We start from the raw sequence: 25165 nt of genomic DNA, 5'->3' as shown, positions 1-25165 counted from the left end.
TTAAAAACCGGGTTTGCAACAGTTATAAGTGTTACAAACTAAAAAGAACGATAGAACAGTACTGTCGCTGATTCTCGACCCTCGCCTGTGTGTCGTTTCCACTGTTGAAAAACGATTGTCTTGGATGGTCTGTTCTTCGCGTTCTTCAGATGAGCAGCAGCAGAAAAATATTTCTGGAACTTGATTTTCTCGACTCTGTGATGCTCTATAATATCTCAAACTCTCTGTAACCCCTCTAAGACATCCCAGGGACCTTTTTATACCTCACCATCATCAAATCTTCCGTATTAACTCCATATAATCCTCTCTTCAATTCTGTGCAAATACGATAATATTTCTTTCCCTTTTTCTTTTCTTCACGCGTTCTCTTGTGTTATCTTGCAACTGGCACACTCCAACACTCTGCTTCTCATCTCGGACAGATTTAAACTCACTGCAGGGAACAACTCTGCACGTAACTTCCCAAGAAATCCCGTGAATACCTCCTCTTTCTGTTATCCAACTTGACACGCATACAACCCAAGTTTTACGATTCAAAAACACATACGAATCCTGTTGTGACTCAACTGTCCCATACAAATCCGAATCCGTGAAAATATCCAAGTAAATCTCTGCCTAATCTTTCCCAGAAAACCCGAGAAAACTAGCTTCTCCTGTTTTGCATTCCAACGGATTATCCAACCCAAATAAATTCATTCGAACACCCATACCAACATTGTATGGGCCTATCAAGATCATCCTAATTGAAATCAGTGATTGAATCTCACTGTAATCCCTCCGAAAATCCAACAAAATAGTACACAGCAAACTGAAATATGTTCTCGCCATTTTGCAATATTTAAACGATGAAGAAGGGTGCCCCTTATACAGAGTAGGGGTGCCCCTTAACAGGTGACACCCTGGGGTGTGAATAGTAAAGAAGGTGGCCCTTATCGAAATAGGTGCTCCTTAGTAATTAAGTTCCCCTTAGCCAAAACTGGGGTCCGAATAGAAAATCTCCTACAGGGGTCCAAATAGCACTTTTCGAGCAACTTTTTCCACACAAGTGTATTTCTCTAAAAACACCTACAAACACATAAAACACCATAATAAGCACACAATCAAGCACTAACAATAGAGACACTAAGGATAATTAAGACACAAAAATGTGTCTATCAGTAAAGTCACCACTACTGTTTAAATTTTATTTAAGAGTATTAGATTAGTCTCACATAAATGAATAGAAGTGATGACTTGCGCCTGAGTTGGAGAAAAATGCTGCTGAAGAGCAGACCTATCCCAAAAACAAGTTTGAGGAATGATAAAAGAGTTGATGTGTCATATAACTTGAAGATGAAATTTTTTCACCATAATATTTTCCCTTAGAATGGTAGAAAACAACTCATGTTGCCGCTAATTTTATAAGAGAAAATCTTATGGTGGAATTATTCCATCTTCCAAGTTCTACGCCACCTCAATGCTTATAAAAAATTCATGGAAGTGCAAGTCTAATGTGTTGGGGTTTTGTTCCGTATACAAAACCATATGGCTGTAAACAGAATTTAGGTAACAGTAGAAGAAAACAGTGATCTAATGCTGTCAAAACAGTGGCTAAAGGGCAGTTTCGAGTTTGGAATGTCTACAAGGTTTACTTGGATTAGAAAACTTGTTTGACGGTTTGGTAGAGTGTTTTCCAAGTTTAGGGTTTCCTAATTAAGGTGGAAGACCATTCTTAGAAGTTCTAGAAGACTTGGGGAGTAAGGATTTGTCTACTATATAAGAGGGCTTATATTGTGAGTAGAAAATCATTCTCTAGTAGAATCCAATCTCAATAATGAGAGTGATTGGGTCACAACCGTTGTGTCCTACGATGGTTGGTGATGGGAAAAATCTATATGAGAAGAGAGACTTGTAGTGAGAGCGGATATGAGAGAAATATAGGGTTTCTAGGCTTCATGTGGGAGAAGCTAGAATTCATGATGTTCTTCATGTTCTTGTCTAAAGGTCAAAGCAACCATGGCGGTGGAGGTTAATGGAAGAAGAAGAACAAAGGAAGAGGTAAACTCTTTATAATATGTTTTGTTGTTTCTAACGTTTAGCGCTAGTGGGTTACATAACTAGTTGATTATATGAAGTGTGTCGGTGTAATAACTTGTTATGATAATGAAGATTCTCGGGGTGTTTTTGGCCGTGGATGTAGCCTACATAGGTGAACCACGTAATCTTTGTGTCGTGTGTGATTGTCTATTATCGTATTGATCATATATTCATGCTAGTATTATTCGATCATGTTAATCTAAAGATATAAGAGACAGATTCGAGCTAAGTTATCTAAAGTAGGATGTTTTATGGAATTGACTTCTATGGAAACATGCCGGTTCGAGATGAACGTAACCTCGGTTTACCGATAAGTGGTGCGGTGAAGGTGGATAAAGATGGCAGTGCTTCGGTAATTTGAACAAGAGGTTTCAAAGAAGGGAAAGTATTGGTTCGTAGCAGAATGATATAGATCATGAAGATGATGAATAAATCAAGACCGAACAAATTAAGAATAGGACAATATCAAGAAAGATTCGACAACTTCGCTTGATGTGACTATGATTCGTGTTGAAGGTTTTTTTTTCTTTATGAGAAGATCGTTTGTGGGTTCAACTGACGTCTGCAAAATATTGTCAGGAGAATGTTTTGAATCATGGTGGTGCTAAGTGACAGTTGTTCATACACAACATATGAATATTGTAGCATGTTTTGTCTACATGGAGGATGACTCAAGATTGTTGGTTCTTGGAGTTGGTGAAGTCCGTCTGGAATTGTTTGATGGCTCAGATCAAATAATGTCAAGTATTAGACATGTGTCGAAGAAGAAGTATTCAACGAATGTGGAATAATAAGTGGTCATGGCGACGAAGTAGTTTGATACAAGTCATGCAGAAACTTGTATAAATTATATGAAGAAGTTGTTTGTGGTGATGCTAGAAGATAGACAAATAGCGATTCAGATGGTGTTAATGCAAAGGAGGAATTTGGCTTAGGTGGTGGTTCAAGCTCAAAGTACAAGAAAATTTTGATTCGTGCTAGTGATGATGTCCGCGAGGATGGCCTTGTATAAGGTGGTAAACATTCATGCTTTGTTGTAGTGAAGACGAAGGTTTTGTTCACGTCACAAAAGGTGGTGATTGTTGGGGTTTTGTTCCGTATACAAAACCATATGGCTGAAAACAGACTTTAGGTAACAGTTTTGCATCAGAAAACAGTGATCTAATGCTGTCAAAACTGTGGCTAAAGGGCAGTTTCGGGTTTGGAATATCTACAAGGTTTACTTGGATTAGGAAACTTGTATGACGGTTTGGTAGAGTGTTTTCCAAGTTTAGGGTTTCCTAATTAAGGTGGAAGACCATTCTTAGAAGTTCTAGAAGACTTGGGGAGCAAGGATTTGTCTACTATATAAGAGGGCTTATATTGTGAGTAGAAAATCATTCTTTAGTAGAATCCAATATCAATAATGAGAGTGATTGGGTCACAACCGTTGTATCCTACGATGGTTGGTGATGGGGAAAAATCTATGTGAGAAGAGAGACTTGTAGTGAGAGCGGGTATGGGAGAAATCTAGGGCTTCTAGGGTTCATGTGGGAGAAGCTAGAATTCATGATGTTCTTCATGTTCTTGTCTAAAGGTCGAAGCAACCATGGCGTTGGAGGTTAATGGAAGAAGAAGAACAAAGGAAGAGGTAAACTCTTCGTAATATGTCTTGTTGTTTCTAACGTTTAGCGCTAGTGGGTTACATAACTAGTTGATTATATGAAGTATGTCGGTGTAATAACTTGTTATGATAATGAAGATTCTCGGGGTGGTTTTGGCCGTGGATGTAGCCTACATAGGTGAACCACGTAATTTTTGTGTCGTGTGTGATTGTCTATTATCGTATTGATCATATATTCATGCTAGTATTAATCGATCATGCTAATCTGAAGATTTAAGAGACGAATTCGAGCTAAGTTATCTAAAGTAGGATGTTTCATGGAATTGACTTCTATGAAAACGTGCCGGTTCGAGATGAACGTAACCTCGGTTTCCCGACATAATGGTGGAAGCTTCCAAAAAGACAATAAAATAAATAAAATGATGCATCAATTATATTAGCATGATGTTTGATTTGTCAGTCATTTTTAGTGCCCAACCCAATCGACATGTATAGATTGTAATAAGTTAAAAACAAAGTTCAATTATGTTTTTGATAAACACATTTCTTCTTTTTAATTATTTCTTCTTTGTTATTTTCAAAAGTCGCACTAGATTTACGTGAAAAAATCTGTAAGGAATCTCCGTTAATCCTTTTTGAGCAGCTGTTTGAGTCTGAAACTGAACGTCATGGGGTTGCGCCTTTCAACTCTCTAACCCTTAAATTTTCTAGTTATATTCTCCACGTGATATTCCTCAGTCAATCGAGGATTTCTATTTTTTTTTTGAAACCATCCATTCTCTCTAAACTGTCCATTCACTTTAAGCAGAATCCACTTAGCTAGGTAAGGAAATCTAAATCATTATTTTTATGAAAACATGACTTTCATTGTCAATTGGAATTTTGTTTTTTTTGACTGTTCTGCTGTTATTTCACATCAGTCTATTGAATTGCCGTTCTTGCTTGGATTCTAAATTGTTTACGACGAAATCCTGAAATAGGGTCTGGAAAAAACACGGAGGGCCCAAATTTGGGAATTATTAAATTTGATATGTTGCACTTTCTCCAAGTTTGGAGTAACTTGGATTCACCACAAGAGCTGTTCTACCTTTATTTTACTCCATATTCTGGTATTTACCCTTTATGAATTTGTTCTAGTCTTATTTTACTCCATATCCTCTGCTCACTCCAAAAAATATATAAATCCCAAAAATAAAATATTCCGATATTCACCTTTTATGAATTTATTCTATTAGAATTTTACTCCATATCTTCTGCTCATCCAAAAAAAACTCTCAAAAACCTAGCGCACTCTGGAAAGATTTAAATTTTGGTTTCTTTATTTACCTGAAGTCGCGTGAATCAGAGATGAATTAACAAATATGAAACAAGACTTACTCCCTCCCATTGTATGAATAATTGTAAAAAAGTTATCTCCAGTCACCAATATTAGCATAAAAAATGGTCCTGGTTTGAAGCGAGAGGACCTGGTTTGCGGATTGAGCAAAGTTGCTGTATTTTTATTTCTGACAAACGCATCCGTTCTTTACAACTGTCGTTTTTTTTTTTGTTGTTATTTTGATAAGTTGTGCCAGATTTACCGTGGAAAACTTTAAAATAAATTTAGTAAACTTTTTTTTTTGGACAACTGTTTGAATTTTTGTAAGGTTTAACTTTCAATTTATAACCCTTAGATTTTCTCACGGTATTTTCGACATGATATTTTTCGGTCAATTTAGAATTCGGGAAATTAGGCTCAGGCCCAACCCATGGATAACCCATAATATGAGGCCCCTAGATAAAAGAGTTTTATTAGTAGGCCCTGAATTAAAAAATAAATTTAATAAAAGCGAAAAGACTAAATTAGCCTCAAGTATATAAGAGGCGTCACCTACCTTTCTCTCGTTCAGACGCCATTATTTCATTTCCAAGGAGAGAGAAAACAAATCTCACTCACCTGAAACAGAAAGAAATCTAGAAAAAAACCGAAAAAATCAAGAAATCTTCCTGAAATCTGTTCCAAAACAAAGATCGAGATCAAAAACTATTCATCATTTGCTAACCCCTAAATCAGAGAAACAGATCGAAAAAGTTTCAGATTCAAAAACCAAAAAAAATCAAAAGAAACAGTTTCAGATTCAGTTTCAGATTCAAAACCTAAATCGCCGTTGTTACTTTCCTGTTGATGAAATACTCCGACGATTAATCACTAGGTAAGTTTTGATTTGAAGCTGTTAGTTTTGAATCCTGTTGTTACTGATTCGTGGGTCGAAAATTTCTGAACTAGGGTTTGTAATAAGATTACAACAAACATAACTCATTCTGACTGATAATTTTACAGATCGGAGAAGGAGAACAATCGTTTGTGCATAAAATCCATGAAATAACTGATTAAATAGAAACAAAGGTAAGTCATGGATGTGATATAACTGATTGATTTAGTGGATTTCATTTCTGAGATGTTACTGTTTGAAAACCTTAGAAACTCTAAGTTGAATTGCAATCAACTAACTTGATTTTATTACTACATCAACTGCAGATTCAGAATCAAATTTCTTTTGGAATAAAAATGGTGAAAGGAAAAATGAATCCCCCTAGAAAAGATGATACAATTACAGGTACTAAGTTGTGAAAACTATTGTTGTCATGGTCTCATGTTTATTTCTCATATAATGCTTGTGAATATGTAATTACACAGACAAGGACATGTGTAACTATAAGTTACACACTCAAAATGTAACCACTGACTGTGTTGTGGTTTGTATATTGATTTTGTAACTTATAGTTACACATACCAAGTGAGCCTGTCACCACTGACTTGCCTAGGGATGTGTAACTAGTAGTTGCACATAAAAAATTGGTTGTGTTTAGGATGTGTAACTTGTAGTTACACATAGAAAATTGGTTGTGTAAATTAAAGTTACTCATTAATATGCATGTGTAAGTTAAAGTTACACCTTGTAGAATGTCTAGGATTGAGTGTGTAACTTGTAGTTAAAATCTACTAACTGAAGAAATTTAAAAGTTTCTAATGTAAGTGATGCTTTTGAATGTATAACTACGCAAACAAGGGCCTGTGTAACTTTAAGTTACACATTCAAAATCTCACCACTATGTTGTGGTTTGTATATTGAGTGTGTAACTTGTAGTTACACATACAAATGAGCCTTGCAGAAGTGGCTGTGTAACTTGTAGTTGCACATCTTAACTGTGAGTTACACATTCAAGATGTTACCAATGACTTGCAAAGTGGCTGTGTAACTATAAGATACACATTGAAAATCTAATCACTGACTTGCCAATTGACTGTGTAACCTTAAGTTACACATGCATAATAACATAACTGATTTGGCAATTGCCTAGATAACTAAAAGTTACACATGCAAAAATATAACCTATGACTGTATTGTGTTTGTAAATTATAGTTGGACATAAAAAAATGACCCCTTTAAACCTTCATATGCATGTAAGTTAAGGTTACACAACACAGAATAGAATGATTCAGTTTGTGTACTTGGCAAATACACATAGTTTGTAACATGATTTTCATTTTGTAGTTAAAAACGAGTGTATTTGATAAGTACACAACATACTGACTCATGCTATTTTTGTGTGTGATGTGTACAGGAAACCTAAGGCAGTCGTTGAATGCAGTAAAGGATTTAGTAAAGGTGATAAAGCCTATAGGACTGACTGATAGGGCTCATAGATATCTTAGGAGAGCTGCTTACGGAGAACTCGTAATGATGTATTACGATGACTATGATACAACTGTACGAACTACAACAAGACAGATAACTACCAACAAACACGGCGTCTTGAAGCTCTTGAACTGCTTTGACATGGATTGTGAGACACCATGTTCATTCAAGTTTGCTGATGATAAGATTATAGAGTCTACACCGGCAAAGCTGGCTGGTATATTTTGCATGCAGAGGATTGGAAGCAGAAAGGGTCAGAAGCTGTTAAAGTACTATTGTCCTAGTGATTTGACTGACAATGTTTTATACAGCAAATACTTCACCGATATCAAATCTACAAAGCATCAGACGACGGTGACTAAGACAAACATTTTAGAGAAGATAAAACAACTTATGGCAAAAAGGAGAAAAAGTGGGAAAAGAAAGAAAGTTGATGAAAAGGATCTAGTTTGCCTGATAGGTCTTTATCTTTGCTGTGTATTGTTTTTTGGCGACAAAAATGCCAATGGAGTGAACGCGAAATATCTTAGTATCGTTGAAACTTATGATACGGTGCTCAAGGTGTCGTGGCCTGATTTAATACACGAGCACTTGTTTGAAGAGATTCATACTAATCTTAGTTGTTTGTCAAATGTGAAGGCTTGTGTGCAATACCTACTGGTAAAAAGCTTGTGTGTAATTTCTATTCCAGCAGTTTTAGTGTTTGATGGATATTTTTGTTCAATCGACTAATTAAAATTTATATGTTGCAGTTATTGTTTGCTGAACACACGCCAGCAGGATTAATCCCGAAAGTTGAGAACCACGAGGAAGATATCCCGAGGGTTGGGAGATGGGATATATACCAGATTTCTGATTACATTTGGAAAACAGACATGACACAGTTTTCGGTAAGTGTTATATGTCAGTTGGTTTAGGTTTTGTAAATTTATGGTAATGTAATTTAGATAAAACTTTGATGTAATCAAAATTGTCATGTGTAGCTATAAGTTACACATTTAAATGTGATTGTGTAATTTATAGTTACACATGCAAAAGATAACACAAGTGAATGCAACTATAGGTTATGTAACATATATATCCTGTTTGTATATATATCCTGTGCTTATGTAACTATAGGTTACACATTTTATATGTATATCCACTTTACATTAAATATATGTGTAACCTTTAGTTACACATATCCACTTTACATTAGATATATCTAATGTGCTTATGTAACTATAGGTTACACATATAAAATGTGCTTATGTAACTTTAAGTTACACATACAACCGAAAAATGTATATTTAGAATGTTCAACTGTTTTTTGCAATATCTTTTTAACCTCTCCATCTGTTAATTGCAGCCAACTCCTAGCTTTGTGGCTGAGTTTTCACAGCTTGAGAAGCAGCTGGGTATATCAACCGTGGTACCCAGCAAGGACGACCTGCAAAGTTGGCTGAAAGCGCAAACTATTGAGAATAGCCATCTGAAAGAGCAACTGCAAGAAAAGCAAGCAATGCTTAAAGCAGTGTATGCAATTGCAAGAGAAGGGATATCATAAGGGGACCTTTCAGGAACAGCGGAATTCAAGGTTCACAAATTTAGTTGCCAAATTATGCAAGCAATGGGTATTGATCCTTACAAAGTGACCCAAGAAGAGTTTATGCAACATGAAGATGATGTACATGGAGGTACTGAGCATGGAGCTACTGAGCATGAAGAAGAAGAGTTACAATTAGTTGAGACAGAGCAACAAGGAGATGGAAGTACTGAGCAAGAGAAAGAGAAAGATGACGCGGAAACTTCCTTCAATGAAGAATGTAAGTAGTTGTTCATTTTTAATATGCTTCTTTAACTTGATGAGGTACCCAATTAGTTGACACTAAGGTCTTTGAACCTTTTTAATTTCATATTTTACTTGTTCATTTTTAACTTGCTTGTTTAACTTGATTAGACTTAATAAATGTTGAGTAAACTGATCATATGGATGTGTAATCCCTAGTTACACATGCCACATGCATGTGTAACTTCTGGTTACACTAGTTAGATGCATGTGTAACTCCATGTTACACTAGGTATCCATGCCATATTCATGTGTAACATGAAGTTACACATATTAGTTATCCAAGCCAGTCGATTACACATGATATATTCTTCTTGAAATTTTATTAAAAAAATTTAACATCATCATCATCATCCTAATTCTCGTTTCAATACTTGTGCAGTTCCATGTATGAGCCTTGCAGCTGGAAATACGCCAACAATTCTGCAAGCTCAAACTGCTGTAGAGGGGCACAAAAGACCACTCAGGACATATAGTTCGAGTATGAAGAGTGTGACAACTTGCAAGACTCCACCAAAGAAAAGGCCTGTCGCAAAGCAAAAGCCCACTCCTTCAAATAATGTTGATGAGGAGCAGAAGAAAGATGTTGAAGAGACACCTGTTACGGATGAGGCACAGAAGAAAGCTGCAGATGGTGGAGTTGTGGATGGGGCAGGTGATGATGTAGCTGCAAAAGCCGTAGGTGATGATGTTACTGCAAAAGTCAATGAGGATACACCTGGAACTTTTGATGACAGTTCTGCTTCAACACAGTTTGAGGACTCCATGGTGATAACTGCTACAACACCGCAAACACAGCCTGACAATGCTCAGACCTACAGGTTGGTGCAAATAGGAGCTAACCCTGATGATATGACGAATGTTTAAGTGAGTGAAATGATAGATGAGATCGTCAGCAACATTAACAAAACTGAACATGGACCCGCAGTGACGGAGAATGCAGAACCTACCTCAACTGGTAACCACTCTTCCGTTCTATGTTTTGTTTGTAATGGAAGTGTAACTTCAAGTTACACATTGTAAAAGGCATGTGTAGCTTGAGGTTACATACAATGTGTTTTGTTTGTAATGGAAGTGTAACTTCAAGTTACACATTGTAAAAGGCATGTGTAGCTTGAGGTTACATACAGTACATTATTATTTTGGCTTGTGTAACTTTAAGTTACATACATGTGCTAATTTTACTGAGATTCTGCCTATATTTGTTTGCGCAGCTACAACGCAGGAAAACGTTTTTAGCCTTGGATTAGAAAAAACTCCAAAACCTGCAGGAGAGTTACTAAAGGAAGCTGGGAATACAATAAGAGAAAGGCAACCATCATTAATACAACAACGTGTGCTGAGGAATAGAAAAATCCCAACACAAGATCTGAAACAATATCAAAGAAATTCAAAGAGGATTAAGAAGACAACTAATGAAGAAGAAATGGCCGCAGTTCCAGAAGTAGAAGAAGATAGAATGGCTGAGGTTGCTGAAGAAGATGATGGAACAATGAGAAACGATGTGAAAGGTTCAGAAGTTATCGAAAGGTTGGAAGGCGAGAAAAAGAATAAAGTGCTTGAATATTTCAATACTCATCCGAAAACGTAAGTAGCTTGACTCCAAGTAGGCTTGATTCTGTTATTGATTGTTGTATTTTACTACTTGATTCTGTTATCTTGATTGATAATAGTTTACTTCTTTGTAATGCATAGACATTACTTGGATGGAACTCAAAGAAGATGGTAGCGCGCTGTTTGATATATCTGGAGAACTAATGATACAGCTTACAAAGAAAGAATCCTTCTTGGAGTCAGAATTCATCGACTTCTACATTAGCAGATTGAGGACGAAAATGAACTCTAACAGCAAGTATGACAAGGCGATATTCCTGTCGCCAAAAGCATACGTAAGTACTTCGATATATTTAAAATCTTATTGCATTTATAATGTGTAGTATATGTTGTAAGATTATGATAACATACTCAAGATTTTTTTTCCAGTGTAAAACCCAAGGCCCTGTGTGTAACTTCTGTTTACATAATCACTTGTTCATTTGTAACTTTTGATTAAAAATGTGAGTTTGACATTCCAAATGGTTTTTGCAGATCTCTTACTTGAAGGATTACGAAGAATTCAAGAAATTTTGGATTCCGAAGCTTGCGAAGGAGTATGTCAAGTACAAGAACGATGCAGTCAGACTTTTCGCCCCAATGTGCAACAACAACACACACTACACACTGCTGGAGTATGACTTGAGGAGCTCTAATCCTTGGTCCTACATGAACTCGTCAAACGTTAAGGAACTCAAGGGTGAACACCTTCTTCAAGCCAAGAAATATGCATTTGCAATTACTACAGAACTCAGACTCCGCTGTCCTTTTGCTCTTGGGATGAATGAAAATCCCAAGAATCTCAATGCGCCCCCACACGGTACAATTCCTGACTGTCTTCCATGTGTATGCAATTACATGAAGATCAGGATGAAGAATAAACCACTTGACAAAAAATTAACCTCAACTATGATGCTATGGTGGACTGACAAGCTGAACCGCATGAGAGGAAGCATGCTATACAAGATTCTTTCGGATCCATCTAGAGATGTGTAAAGCAGTCATTAGGATTAGAAAAAATTCTATACTCGCAAATATGTTGTTAGCCACAAACAGATGTTAGACTTGGAAAATATGTTGTTAGAAACTTTTAAATTTCGTCAGTTAGTAGATTTTAGCAGTTATTAGTTTTGCAAAATATTTTTGGGTTGAAATTCTTTGAATTAAAAACTTTTATCTTGTTAGAACTACTACTGCTGTGTGTACAGGTTTCAGAAAGTATGCAACAGGTTAAGTAACTACACATCTTAATTTGATGCAGAAAGTGTAACCGGAGTTTACATATACATTTATCATGTGTAAGCTAATGTTACACATCCATATATTTGAGTGTAAACTGAAGTTACACAAGCCATTGATCGGATTGTCCAATAAATCAAAATAAAGTTACACCAGCATTTATCATGTGTAAGCTAATGTTACACATGCAATCACAGCAGTGTAACTTCCGGTTACACATCCATATATTTGAGTGTAAACAAAAGTTACAGAAAGCATTTGACCACTGATCAGACGTATACAATAAATCAAAAATAGAATAAAACGCATTTCAACTGTGAACTGACAAAATCTGAATGAATCATCCTTACACATAATCAACGTTGAAGAAAAATAAAAATGTTTGGTCCATGAAAACCAACATGAAGAAAATTAAAAAAACAAATAATCAAAGATAAATAACAATCAAATCATTAGTTGCAGAAATGAATTTTGTTAGGCTCAAGCTAGTGGGGTGTGAACTTCCGAGGATTCCTGCAACCTGCCTTGTTGTGACCTGTTTCCTTGCAGTTGCTGCAATGAACTTTCCTCTTCACCTTCTTCTCGTGTTTACTTATAATCCTTTTCCCTGGTGGTCTACCTGGATGCTTCTTCACGGTAGGTGGGTTGACGGTGTCGTCTGGATGATATTCAACAGGCCTGTTGTAGTTGGGAATCGGCTGGATGGCATGCATATAAGTCTTCCTAAAATAGTCGCTTGTAAAATACGGTGAAATGAAATCAATAGCCTCACGTTTAATCTTGCGTATGGCTGCAAGAGCATGAGCACAAGGAAAACCATATACGCGCCACCTGGAAGAAAACAAAAAACAAATCAAAAATCAGTTAGTTGCACATACAAATCATAAAACACTCAAAATTAGCTAGCTACAGGTGCATGTACAGGATGTGTATCTTTAAGTTACACATATAAAATAAATTTGTAACTATTATTAACACATGCATATATCTAATGTAAAGTGGATATACACATTCTTAAAAAAAAAGAACATACCAAGAGAAGAAAAAAGCATAAGAAACCAAACCTTTGACAGGTGCAAGTCTCGTGTTCGAGGTCCACCATGTGAGACCTTTCACTAATAACTTCAAACACGGTAGGACTAGCAACCAATACTTCCCAAGCCAAACCTTCATCTTGAAGAGCCACAAGCTTTTTTTCATACTCAGGGGTTAATGGAGTCATCATATTAGCACCAATTTCACGACGCTCCGCCATCAAACACATTATTTTCCTCCTAATCTGAAAAGGAGAAAAAACTCATCAATGCATAAAGTGACAAAACATGAAATAAAAAGACAACAAAACACACACACACACTCAATTAACCTGATCAAGAAGAGCATATGCAGGCATCTTCTTGTGAACCAGAACCCAGCTATTGACTGATTCTGCTAGAGTACTAGATGTTCGTCCATACCGACAACCTTTGAAATAGGCATTCGCATATGCTTCAGGTGGGATTGTCTCGATGTAATCAGCCACCCAATCGCAGTTCAAATCTCTAATCTTCTGTATGGCTTTCGCATGGTTTTCAGGTGAGAGTGCGTATGTCGCCTCTCGGAAATGGTCCATCACAAGTGAGTACCTAGGATCTGTTGCAGTGATGGGTATATTCTTCGTCAAATGATAGTAGCAGAAGCTGTGGAACCCATCTGGATAAACAAGTGGAACACCTTGCAAGAGTCCTTCATGGCGATCCGAAAGGAAGGTGATTGGCCTCCCATCACCAACAACTTCTTTCAAATTCCTTAAAAACCACTCCCAGTTGTCGATCGTCTCAGAATCGACTAGTGCAAAAGCAAGGGGGAAAAATCCTACAAAAAAATTGTGCAGAATCGAAAGAATAATAAGTTTCACACATGCTAAAACAAATATGTAACTTAAGGTTACACATGCTAAAACAAATATGTAACTTAAGGTTACAGATGCTGTTTTCTTAGTTACACACTGAGTAAAGTAATGTGTAACTGAGAGTTACACATGTGTAACTGTTAGTTATTTGTCAACTGAAATTGTTCATAAAAAAAAACACATAGAAAAAACATACCTTTACCACCATTGATCCCAGTAGCTGCCATCAAGCAACCTTTGAATGTAGTCAGGAAAGTAGTATCCAAGTATACCATTGGACGATAAAACCGGTACCCTTTGATGCATGCAGCAAATGCGATGAAAATCCGCTGGAACTGTTTATTTTCACGTTCAAACTTTATCACACTACCAGGGTTGGTTTCCCTTATAGCATCAATATACCATACCAAGTGCGAGTAGGACTTGACATCGTCGCCATAAATCGTATCATAAACCTTTTCCCTAGCATTATATGCCTGGTAGTACTCCATGTTGATCCCATAGTTGGTCTGGAAATCAGCAGCAATTTTCTTGGGCTTCTTGTGAGGATTTTTGCGAACTTCTTCCTCAATCAAACTAGACGAGAAGCTGGTGGAGTAAGTTTGGTTCAAGTTGCGTCCACCAGCACCACAAATGTGCTCAGGGTTATAAGACCTGACCTAAAGAGATTCATACAAAATATAAACAATTCAACCAAAACACAATATGGTGCCAAAAACATCATGTGTAAACCAAAGTTACACATACTGTAACAAAACATAACATATGCTAAGCATTAGATGACAGAACACGGAAAACCTACCTGAAACATTTCGTTCCTTTCATCAATAGAAGCTGCATGGAATTTCCATCCGCATTTTTCATCTGCACACTTAGCCGTGAACCTAGAACGCTCATTGTGAGTTACAATCATTTGGAAACCAGTGCGAAGACGATACTTGGTAAAAGCAACCCTGACTTGCTTAACTCCTTCAACAAACACATGGCCAATATCACCAAGAACCTTGGGCCAACCATCCGATAACAAAGGTTTCGCTGGCTTACTTTTATCTTCCAAATACATTGCAACAGTAAGATTGTTTGTGGACGAAGACGTACTACTAGACCCATTAGAAATAGAAGAATCTGCCCTAGAGCTAGAGGAAGAGGCCACACGAGGAACATTTTGCAAGAAAATATCAACACTGGTCTTCTGTTTACTATTTGTGATAGATATAAGAGCTTGCAAAGAAAAATCACAATCAAGCGGAAAATCTTTCCCACTTTCTCGAAAGAAGAAAGTAATACCAAGTGGAGTATACTGCTTCCATTCCTTGCAAACTTGTTCCTTAAACTCATCAAGTTTGATATCAGTATTAACACGCAGGGTAATGAAATCAGAAAAGTAGCGAACAACAGCAATGCAACTAACAACAGCGCAACTAACAACAGCCATGACAACCTGAAAATATCAAATACACAATAAGAATATCAAAATTTGAAAACGAACGAAATTCACTCGGGGGCGTTGCCCCCTCGTGAGAAGTATATTCTATGCGGCAAGCTAAATATAAGTAAAAGATACAGATGATACAATTGTTTACAAATAAAACATGTTACAGGACATATATATGTAACTTCAACTTACACATTCTTAAAATACAACAGGATATATATGTGTAAACTAAAATTACACATGTTGTAACTAAAAAAACATCTGCATCTTCCTCACACATGCTTAAAAATACAAAGAGGATATATATGTGTAAAATAAATTTACACATGCTGCAACTAAAAAACATCTGCATCTTCTTTAAGCATGCTTAAAATACAACATGATATATATGTGTAACCTCAAGTTACACATACTGTAACAAAAAAAACAGCATGTATACAAATCAATTTGAAGTTGTTTTTTTGAAACAAAATTGTTTCTTCATACTTCTCTCAGTATCAACAAAAAGTAAAACAACAAATTAACAGATCGCACATGAAAGAACAACAAAATAATTCAAAAAAAAAATAATTGAAAACAGATCTGAAATCAAAAACAACATAAAATTCTTACCTAGATTTGTTGTTTTCTTTCTTCTGAAACAATGTTTATTTTGTTCCTCTTCTCAGTATCAAACAAACATGTGTAAGCATCAACAAAAACATGTGTAAGTATCAAAAGTGACAAAAATAGATCGAAACGGTAAAATCAAAATCAATTGAATTTGAAAACTAAATCGAAATCACAATTCGTACCTATTTTGATTTATGTATTCCCAACTGTCTTCTTCCTCTTCTCAGACTCAACAAATTCGAAACAGAACAAAAATCGTAATCAGTAGAAGATCGAGATTCAAAAAATCGATGAGAAAACTAGTGAATCAAGCAACAGAAAAGCTAAAAACGAACAAACCTATTTGTTGTTCATCAATGCAGCTTCACTATCTCGTCAGATCTGAAAAACAGACGAGTACACCTCAACGAATTGAGAGAAAATTCGTTTTCTTCTTCTTCTCGTTTATGTTGTTCTTCTTCTCGTTTTCTTCCTATCAAATTAACGAAAATCAGTATGAAACTATCAAAATTCACGAATTCGTCTGAAGAAAAATCTCCAATTCTGTTTCTGAACGAGAGCGGAGAGAAGAAAGAGCTGAATCTGATTTGGTTTTCAGTTTCTGGTAGGTATAAAACGTCTATAAATAGGGAAGGTTAATTTCGGTATTTTTACTTTTATTAAAAATCCTGATGACGTCAGCAATCCGGGAAAATTGAAAACCAGGCCCCAAAAAAAAAATTCTGGGCCTAGAAATATCAAAAACGGAAAGTGTGGAGTTGAGGGTGTAAGATCCATTTTGTGGGGCTTGTATATGGTTGAACCCATATAGTAGGGGGTTCTAGTATTTTTCACTTTAGAATTTTTGTTTTTCAAAATCATCCATTCGCTGTCTACCACGTTATTTTATGAAAGCGTCAATTAGATTAAACATCGATGTCAATTAGTTGTTCTGAATCTTGAAGCATGGAAAAAATGTGGAGGACCATTATGACCATTCCACGCTTACTTCAACTTTAGAATAACTTGAATTCACCATGATCACCACAAGACTTGTTCTGATGGTATTTTTCTCCATATTTTGGTATTCACCCTTTACCCTGCTCACCCAAAGGATGTACAAATCCCTAAAACCTTATAAACACTTCATATGCCAATAGTGGCCCAAGACATACGACATTGACCAAAGTCATTAAACCCTCACAAGTGCGTATTGCGGACCACCAAGGGCAAGTCAATCAAAAATGAACTCCTGCTGAAACTCTCTTTCTTTCTCTCCCACACTCTAAAATCTCATTCTCACTCATCATCATCTTCATCATCATCTTCATCATCACCTCAGTTGCTGGTTAAAAAGGGGTCAAAAAATGAGTCTATTGAGGAAACTAATCAGATCTAATGGAGTTTTATTACATAGTCTCAAACCTAATCAAGGAGGAGGATCTCAATTTCCTCGTCAATCAACAACACATCACTTCTCAACTCAATCTGAACAACAACAACAACAACAACAGAGACTCAATCAGGACAGTGCTGTTGACCCCATTCTCCGCCAACCACCTAGAGAAGGTATGTTTCAAAACCTAAGGTTATAAAGGTTAGGGCAACGATTTTGATTTTGGTACAACTTTGCTAACATGGTTGATTATTGTTTGATTTGGTATTATTAAGGTAGTATTTATGCGAAATTGTACGGGATTGGGATGTTTACTACGAAGAATGATGTGATTAGTTATTTGGAAAGCTGTAATTTGAGTAGCGAAGATATCAAAGTCCAATACAATGGCCTATTCCTTCCAGTTAGCATGTATGTCCACTATCTTTAACTCCGTTTGAATTTTCTGCATAATGTCTAGTTGTTTTTGTATTAGTGATGTAGCTCATGAGGTTTATCATACTCTTTATCTTTATAATTTGTATGCAGGGTATTGCAATTTCCATCACATAGTGCATATGAGAATGCGGTGAGCATAATCAGGAGGAAAAGTCGGGTCTACCACCACAAGATCGAAAAGGTGGGGTTCCTTTTTGTTTTGATCGGGATCGTTACTTGAAAACTGACTGAAATATGTTTCTTCCAATTTGGGTGAGTTTTATGACTGATAAGATGAATTTGTTTGTGTTAGGTTGCCCCTGCCCACTGGGGTTTTGACTCTTATGATGGTAAAGCTGTAAGTACAATTTTCTGAACCGTGATGTGTGTTCATTTGCACTCCTGGATATGGCTGCTTGTACTCTTAATTAGGGTGGAGTAATCTTGGCAATAGTTTCTTCTATCACTTCTGTGTTGTTCGATTGACCCAAATGCATAAACCAGGGGAGGGTAACAACAAATGTTTTGGTCCATCGGACAATAATTAGAAGAGCTGTAGATGTTATCAGAAACTAATTTCACCTAGTAATTCACAAATAGATTTTAATCTTATTTCTTTGCATCACTATTATATACTTCTATTGTCTTGTGATCTTGTAGGGTAGTCCATTTTATCATGGCTGAAGTGAAATTTTTAGACAGACCCCAAATTGGATTGTTTTGATATTAGTTAATAGTCTCTCCATAATTTTGTTTCGCATTATAATGTTCTGTAAATATGGAAAGATAAGAGCGAATGCCTGTTTTCAACTTATCTTCGTTCTGTAAGCTGAAGCTTAGTATGCATCTTATGTCAGGTGTTAATACAAGGAGTCCCTCGCAATGCCATCTCAGAGGACATAGAGCGCATGTTGTCTGGTTGTGATTTCAACTCATCCAGCTTGCGGTTCATCTGGAGGTTAAGGATTTGTCATTTTTAATTTTCTGCCTGTGTAAAAGTATTAAGTCTGTATAGCTCAAATGACACATCTGTTGATAATCTTTTGAAATTTTTTGCAGGCAAAATTTCTCAGACTCCATGAAGTTCGCTATGGTGCAATTCCCTTCAAAGGTTGATGCAATGAATGCTGTCCTTGAGAAGAACGGAAGTTTCTGTCTGAATACTCAGATCTCGATGCGAGTTCTTCACTAAATAGAACCGTTCTTTCTTTTGTTCATTACAAGTTAGCATTGATGCAGTAGGGTTGACAGTATAGATTTCAGTTTGTGCTAACATTCAGCTGAGAAGAGAACTCCTAGTAGTGATGACTGATGACCTAAATGAGGCTGAATTATACTTAAATTCCTGACAGTGGCTCTTTTTTATTTTCTCGTGATGAATTAAATGAGCTTCTAATGTTCGCAACTTTCGAATATCATGAGCATCAGCACTTATAGTGCCAGTTTCAGGTAGAATAGTGTTTGCAGTTGCTTATATTTTGTGTAGTATCAATTCTCATAACACCTTGATTTTCCCACTTATTCAATTTGAGATGTTCAGCAAACTAGGACTTAGGTTGCACAATTTTTTTTTTAAGAATCTACAGGAATCAAATGTTATTTTGCTAGAAATTTTATAAAACGGGGTTCGTCTGTGCAGTGCAGGATTCACAAGTACAGTATCATATATATCACATAGTCACATAAAACACCATACAAGATTAGATTTACTAAGTAGAAGATAAGAAGCTCTTAACATGAACAAACTTATCGTGAACCAGCTAACATTGCCTGTGATCGTTTTTCATAACGAAACCCATTCTTTTTTGAGTCATCTGCAGACCAAATGAAGATACCGTGAAGTTTTTCTTGACTTCTGAGCTTACTGCAAGCAGTAAAAAAGCCATTTTCTGGAGATAAACCACCTGAACCGTCGGTGCCAAAGCTAGGTAAGATCTTACCCCCATTGTAGTTTGAGGTTTGAGTTTGGAAGTAGTCCAAAAACTGAGACACACTTGTTCCTTGATCATAAGCATAGAATTGGAAGTTCACATAGTCTAGTAGATGACCATATTTACTCCACAGAGCTTGATAATGGCTCTGAACTTGATCATCATCAAAAGGAGCTATAGAAGCAAAAGAGATGATCCCGTTTCCTTTTAGGGTAGTCAAAAGCTGTCCGATGCACTCTGCAAATGTATCAGGATCAGAACTAAAGTGTTCATAGTCAATATCAATTCCATCCAAGTTATACTTATTGATGATACCAGTGAGTGAAGAAACAGCATTGTGAACCCATGATTCAACTGAAGAAGGGTTGAAATATGCAGATCCATCACCGACACTGTCCCCTCCTAAACTCACTGCTACCCTGACATTTGAGTGTGTGTTCTTGATGGAAGAGACTTGAGAGGGACTGAGGTTGTCAGAGTCCCAGAAAACATTGAAATTTCCATTAGTAGGGGAAGCAGAAGATGAAGTGGTGTAATCGATGGCAAAGGAAAGGATGAAATGGAATTCAACATCTGGATGAATTGGTACATCTGTGAACTTGACATTATTGAACTCTGCTCCTATATACTCTCTGAAAACTTCATTAGGTGCTGCTTGTGCCGAAAAAAGTGGATTAAGAAAAGCTTGAAGAACAAGTAGTGAGACAAAGAGTTTTAAGGAATCCATTGATGAAAAGAAGGGTGTATGTCTGAACTCTGAAGGCTGTGAATGAAGAAATGGTTGGAAGGTATTTGACTTATTTATACTGCTCAGATTTGTATTAACCCTTAAATAAACAATTGGTAAGTGGAGTGGTTGTGTGCCGTTTCAGTAGAGCTATGTTAGGGTCAATGTAAGAACCTTTTACTTTAAGGGCGTTGCATTAGATTGGCAAGTAGTTTCAGACCGTCTGATGGATGAGTTCCCAGAGAGTGGAGTAGAAATAGGGTTACCTAATTTTCCATAGTCTCCTATTTTGTTTTGTTTCAAGTGTTAATATTTTCAAACCCGTAATAGTAGACTTGTAAATTGTCTCCACTAGTCCACCCACTGTGAGGTAGAAAATGATGGACTGTGTTCAAAAAGAAAAAAAGAAAAGTGTATCCACAGCTTTTATTGAAATTTCAAATTGCTTAATCGTATGGTTCAAAATTGACAGTACAATTGAATGGGACAAAGTGTTTGATTTTCCCGAACTGACATCGGTGACCGGAATCGTTATTGGGCCACTATTTATCACATGCGGGGCCCACGTTTCCCAAAATATAGAAGTACGTTATATAGTTAGCCTAAACTTTTGATTTCTATTTCTATCAGGATTCAGAAAAAACTCTTAACGTGTGATTCACATCAAGAAAATTCATATGCATTATTCTTCTTATTCTTTAAAAAATCCATCGAAATTTGCAATAATACACCGATATTACTACTGCCTCTCATGGCGAAGAAGAACCAAGTCAGAGCTGCGAAGAAAGATGCAGATGATCAAGAAACTCAATCCCTACTACAAGCAATCCTCTTAACGAATACCACTTTCGAGGAAAATAACTTTCAGCCAATCACAAAGGAACGCCCTAAGGTACTTCTACCTCTAGTTAATACTCCAATGCTAGATTACTCACTAGCTTGGCTTAAATCTGTTGGTGTTGAGCAAGTATTCGTAGTCGTATGTGATAATGGTGCTCATTCTAAGCAAATCATTGATTACTTGTCTCATTCTGAATGGTCATCTCTGCACAATCCTAAATTCACTGTTCAGACTATTGTACCTCGAGGTTGTGTCAGTGATGGTGATGCTCTCAGGTTTATTTGAACTTGACGTGATAAGGGGAGATTTCATTCTCATAAGTGCTGATACTGTAACTAACATCAACATGCCGTCTCTTGAAAAAGTTCTACAAGAACACAAACAGAGAAAGGAAACAGATAATAATGCTATAATGACTATGATGGTGATTAACAAGTCAAAACACCAAACGACACCTGGTAACAACGATGATGATCAGTTGGTTATGGCTATCCATCCAAATACGAAAGAGCTTCTGTATTATGATGAGGATGCTGCGGATTCGAATGCTGCGATGGTTAGTACTCTTGGAAATATAGGATTGCTCCTTGATAATCCTGATGCTCTTCAACTGCATAATGACATAGAAGATTGTTATATCGACGTTTGCTCTCCAGAAGTGCCAAGCTTTTTCGCTGACAATTTTGATTATCAGCAACTGCGGCGTGATTTTGTTAAAGGATTGCTAGAAGATGATGTTATGGGATACAAAATATTCATTCATGAGATTCAATCAGATTATGCTGCCATTAGCAAGGACATAATGCAACGGTCGACATACCCACTGGTACCAGATATTCAGTTTTCTGGAAAACGCCCGATCAAGCTAGAAAGTCAGGGAATTTATAAAGGATCAAAACGAGATGGCGAAAGCTCTGATAGCGAGGCCGAGGAGGATTTTGACACAGAGGTGGAAGCAACTTTCCTAAGGTTAGTTAATGAAGGTGTGGACCAAGATAATACAATCATAGAAGTGACTTCGCTAAGGTTTGCGTTCAATATGGAAACATCGGATTGTGCTCGGGCGCTATTTTGGTCAATGATGAAATTTTCATATGAAACCCCATATGGTTCCGAAGGTGAACTGTATAGAAACGCTGTCAGCGTAATCACAACATGGAGGGATCTTTTGCGACATTACGTAACGTCCACAGATGAGCAGATTGAAATCATAGCGACATTTGAAGAGATGTGCTCAGAATTTGCCAAGGATTTTGCTGCGATATTTCATAAAATTTTGCATGTACTGTATGAGAAAGATATTGTTACCGTGGAGGCGATACTGTTGTGGGCATCTGAGCTGACGCGTCTGATAAAATATTTGTTAATCAGTCGCAAAGCCTGATTCAGTGGTTGAAAGAGGCAGACGAAGGAGATGATTAAGGTGATAATAATGATGTATAATTTATTGTTTATTCATCAACAGTGTCAGTCTCTATTGGTGTGTAAGTATTAATTTCAACAATTCAAATAAAACTTATCATTTGTTCTATTGGTGTAAAGAATACGTTATAATTCAATCTTGTTAACTTGATAAATTCTTCCGACATGGCATGGAATCATTGCAGGAGGTGAACATGTGATACAATATTTAAACTTATATACATTTTGGATAGTGATATCATGCATGAAACAAATGCATGGAACTTAAGAATTCTTGAGATACTTTTTCATTCTGAAACCCAAATTTTTGAGACTCATCAGCACACCATACAAAAATACCTCCAAGTTCTCGTTTCCTCCCGAGTTCACTACAAGCTTCAAAAAATCCATTGTTGGGTCGTAACCCTCCATCACCGGCAGTATCAAAACTCGCTAGTATCTGACCTCCAGCATAATTAGAAACTTGTTCATCAAAAAACTTGACAAATTGTGAAATGTTAATCCCTTTTTCATAAGCATAAAACTGAAAGTTGACATAATCTATTGCATGCCCGTATTTCTTCCACAAGGCTTAGTGACTTTGGACCCCTTCATATGGTGCAATTGACGCAAAGGAAATTACTTTATTTCTCTTTAAAGTTATTATTAGTCGTCCAATGCATTCGGCAAACGTCTCTGGATCTGCACTAAAATGTTCATAATCTATATCTATACCGTCAATGTCGTACTCAGTAATCAATTTTGTAAGCGACCGAACAGCGTTCTTAACCCACGAATCAATGGATTTAGGTGCAAAATATACGTCTACGTTGTCCTTAACAGTGTCTCCACCTAAGCTTAATCCAATCTTGACGTTCCGGTGAATTTGTTTTACCAATCCAATCTCTCGAGAATTCAAATATTGGCTCTCCCAGAATTTGTCAAATATCCCGTTAGTAGGAACTGGAGAATCACCTTTTGTGTAATCAATTGCAAAGGCAAGAATGAAATGAAATTCGACGTGGGAATTTATTGGTACGTCACTCAACTTGATCGACTTCGACTCAGCGCCAATGTACAGCCGAAACAAACCTAGATTTTCAGCTACAAATACAACAAGAAAAAAGAATGAACACTTGTTAATTAATTAGAACTGAATTAGGCTGTAACAGATGCTTAAATTTTTTCTAAGTAGGGTACTTAAACTTACCTTTAGAAGTAGGGAGAAAAGCAATAAGAACCATGAACCAAGATAGTTTGATGAACTCCATGACAAACGAGAGAATAATACTAAGTCAAATCTGTTGTTTTGGTTTCTATCTATTGAGATTTTATCGAATTTATAAATACTTGCCATCTTGAATCTTTCCAGCCAATTGAGCTAAAGTTCCCTCGTTATAACCAATTTAACTACCAACGTTGAAATATCACGTACTACTGAATATTCATTGTTGAAACATCTGTTATTACCATTCTTGTTCACCTATGTACTTGGCCTGTTCTTTTTTTGTTGTAGTATCTTGGTTCTTATGTACGGATATATTGATACCAAGACTTTAGACGGCTGCATGCATCTCTGGCGATGCAAATAGCTTTACTTGTTATCTCCCTGAAAAAGATGGAAAAAAAAACACAAAATTGGTTAAAAAGATCAAAATCAACAATTTCCGGGTGAAAAAGACATCTAGATTTTGATACTGTTTAAATGGACAAAAATGTAAAAATGGTCAGGATGTAAACAGTTTCATCCTGCCCATTTTCAAATACTTTTTCTTATTTTTAATTTACACAGGATGCATCCAGTTTCATCCTCGTTATTTTTTAAGTTTAAGCCAGGATGAATCTAGTTTCATCCTTACTATTTTTTTTGTGTCCATTTCACCCATATTAATTTTTACTCGTCCTTTAGAACCATGTCCATTAGAACCATGTTTTAAAAATATTTGGATAAATGACCGGTTGAGAGCCGAGTATCCTAACCACCTAGACTACAACGGAGTGTTGTCGACTTGGATTGGACTGCTTTACATCTGTCCTTTCTGAATGAATTTTGTTAATCATTTTGAAGTTGGGATGTTCAGGTTGGCTTGGTCTCTGAGTTGAGTTGGATGGGGACTGGATTTGCATTCAGCAGCCACCGGTTTAATACATCACTATTATACCACTTGTTGGTCAGTCATCACTCATCGGCTTGTTGTTGGTCAGTCATCACTCATCGGCTTGTATAATGAATAATCACAGTTGAGGCGCGGCAAGAACTTAAAGTTCACTATATTGTATTTGTTCAAATATACTCTGCAAAATTGGCATATTAAAATTTTACAATCCAATATGTGAAAGTTTCATCAACTAAAACTGACATTTGCATAATTACACGGCTCTTCTAAATAACTCGCGATTGGGGATATTTATATTAATTGAGGATATAGAAAAAAAAATAAAAACGGGATTTGAATAGTAAATCAAGGTCACCCCATATCCATGTATTTTCACTAATTTCTAATCTGCCCCTCATT

The 25165-nt window shown here is 36.5% G+C and overlaps 3 protein-coding genes and 2 pseudogenes across 3 annotated transcripts; 3 read left to right on the top strand and 2 right to left on the bottom strand.

The window, feature by feature from the left end:
* The first annotated feature begins 5824 nt into the window (after positions 1-5824).
* On the top strand, positions 5825-8905 carry LOC113324714. Its single transcript, XM_026573005.1, has 6 exons — positions 5825-5871; positions 6000-6065; positions 6198-6276; positions 7453-8019; positions 8112-8249; positions 8708-8905. Exons 3-6 carry the CDS (start codon positions 6262-6264, stop codon positions 8903-8905), a joined length of 918 nt encoding a protein of 305 aa, XP_026428790.1. The 5' UTR covers positions 5825-5871; positions 6000-6065; positions 6198-6261.
* Positions 8906-17140: 8235 nt separating this feature from the next.
* LOC113323188 lies at positions 17141-19275 on the top strand. The gene is made up of 6 exons (XM_026571464.1): positions 17141-17505; positions 17608-17743; positions 17861-17951; positions 18063-18107; positions 18607-18707; positions 18809-19275. Exons 1-6 carry the CDS (start codon positions 17304-17306, stop codon positions 18939-18941), a joined length of 708 nt encoding a protein of 235 aa, XP_026427249.1. The 5' UTR covers positions 17141-17303; the 3' UTR covers positions 18942-19275.
* A 120-nt stretch (positions 19276-19395) lies between these two features.
* On the bottom strand, positions 19396-20538 carry LOC113323187 (chitinase 2-like). Its single transcript, XM_026571463.1, has one exon. It carries the CDS (start codon positions 20405-20407, stop codon positions 19496-19498), a length of 912 nt encoding a protein of 303 aa, XP_026427248.1. The 5' UTR covers positions 20408-20538; the 3' UTR covers positions 19396-19495.
* Positions 20539-21158: 620 nt separating this feature from the next.
* LOC113324713 lies at positions 21159-22670 on the top strand (annotated as a pseudogene).
* A 238-nt stretch (positions 22671-22908) lies between these two features.
* On the bottom strand, positions 22909-23920 carry LOC113324712 (annotated as a pseudogene).
* Positions 23921-25165: the final 1245 nt, after the last annotated feature.

The sequence above is a fragment of the Papaver somniferum genome, chromosome 11, assembly GCF_003573695.1.
Source record: "Papaver somniferum cultivar HN1 chromosome 11, ASM357369v1, whole genome shotgun sequence".
Classification (NCBI taxonomy): Eukaryota; Viridiplantae; Streptophyta; class Magnoliopsida; order Ranunculales; family Papaveraceae; genus Papaver; species Papaver somniferum.
Note: the sequence above shows the minus strand (reverse complement) of the source record. Positions and strands in the feature narration are given on the sequence as shown.

Bases quoted from the DNA above. Each gene is read 5' to 3' on its own strand.
- LOC113323187 (XM_026571463.1), bottom strand. From the start codon at position 20,407: ATGGATTCCTTAAAACTCTTTGTCTCACTACTTGTTCTTCAAGCTTTT.
- LOC113323188 (XM_026571464.1), top strand. From the start codon at position 17,304: ATGAGTCTATTGAGGAAACTAATCAGATCTAATGGAGTTTTATTACAT. The intron at 17,744-17,860 runs GTATGTCCACTA...ATTTGTATGCAG, and splicing joins CTATTCCTTCCAGTTAGCAT to GGTATTGCAATTTCCATCAC. The intron at 18,108-18,606 runs GTAAGTACAATT...ATCTTATGTCAG, and splicing joins ACTCTTATGATGGTAAAGCT to GTGTTAATACAAGGAGTCCC.
- LOC113324714 (XM_026573005.1), top strand. The intron at 8,020-8,111 runs GTAAAAAGCTTG...TATATGTTGCAG, and splicing joins CTTGTGTGCAATACCTACTG to TTATTGTTTGCTGAACACAC. The intron at 8,250-8,707 runs GTAAGTGTTATA...TGTTAATTGCAG, and splicing joins CAGACATGACACAGTTTTCG to CCAACTCCTAGCTTTGTGGC.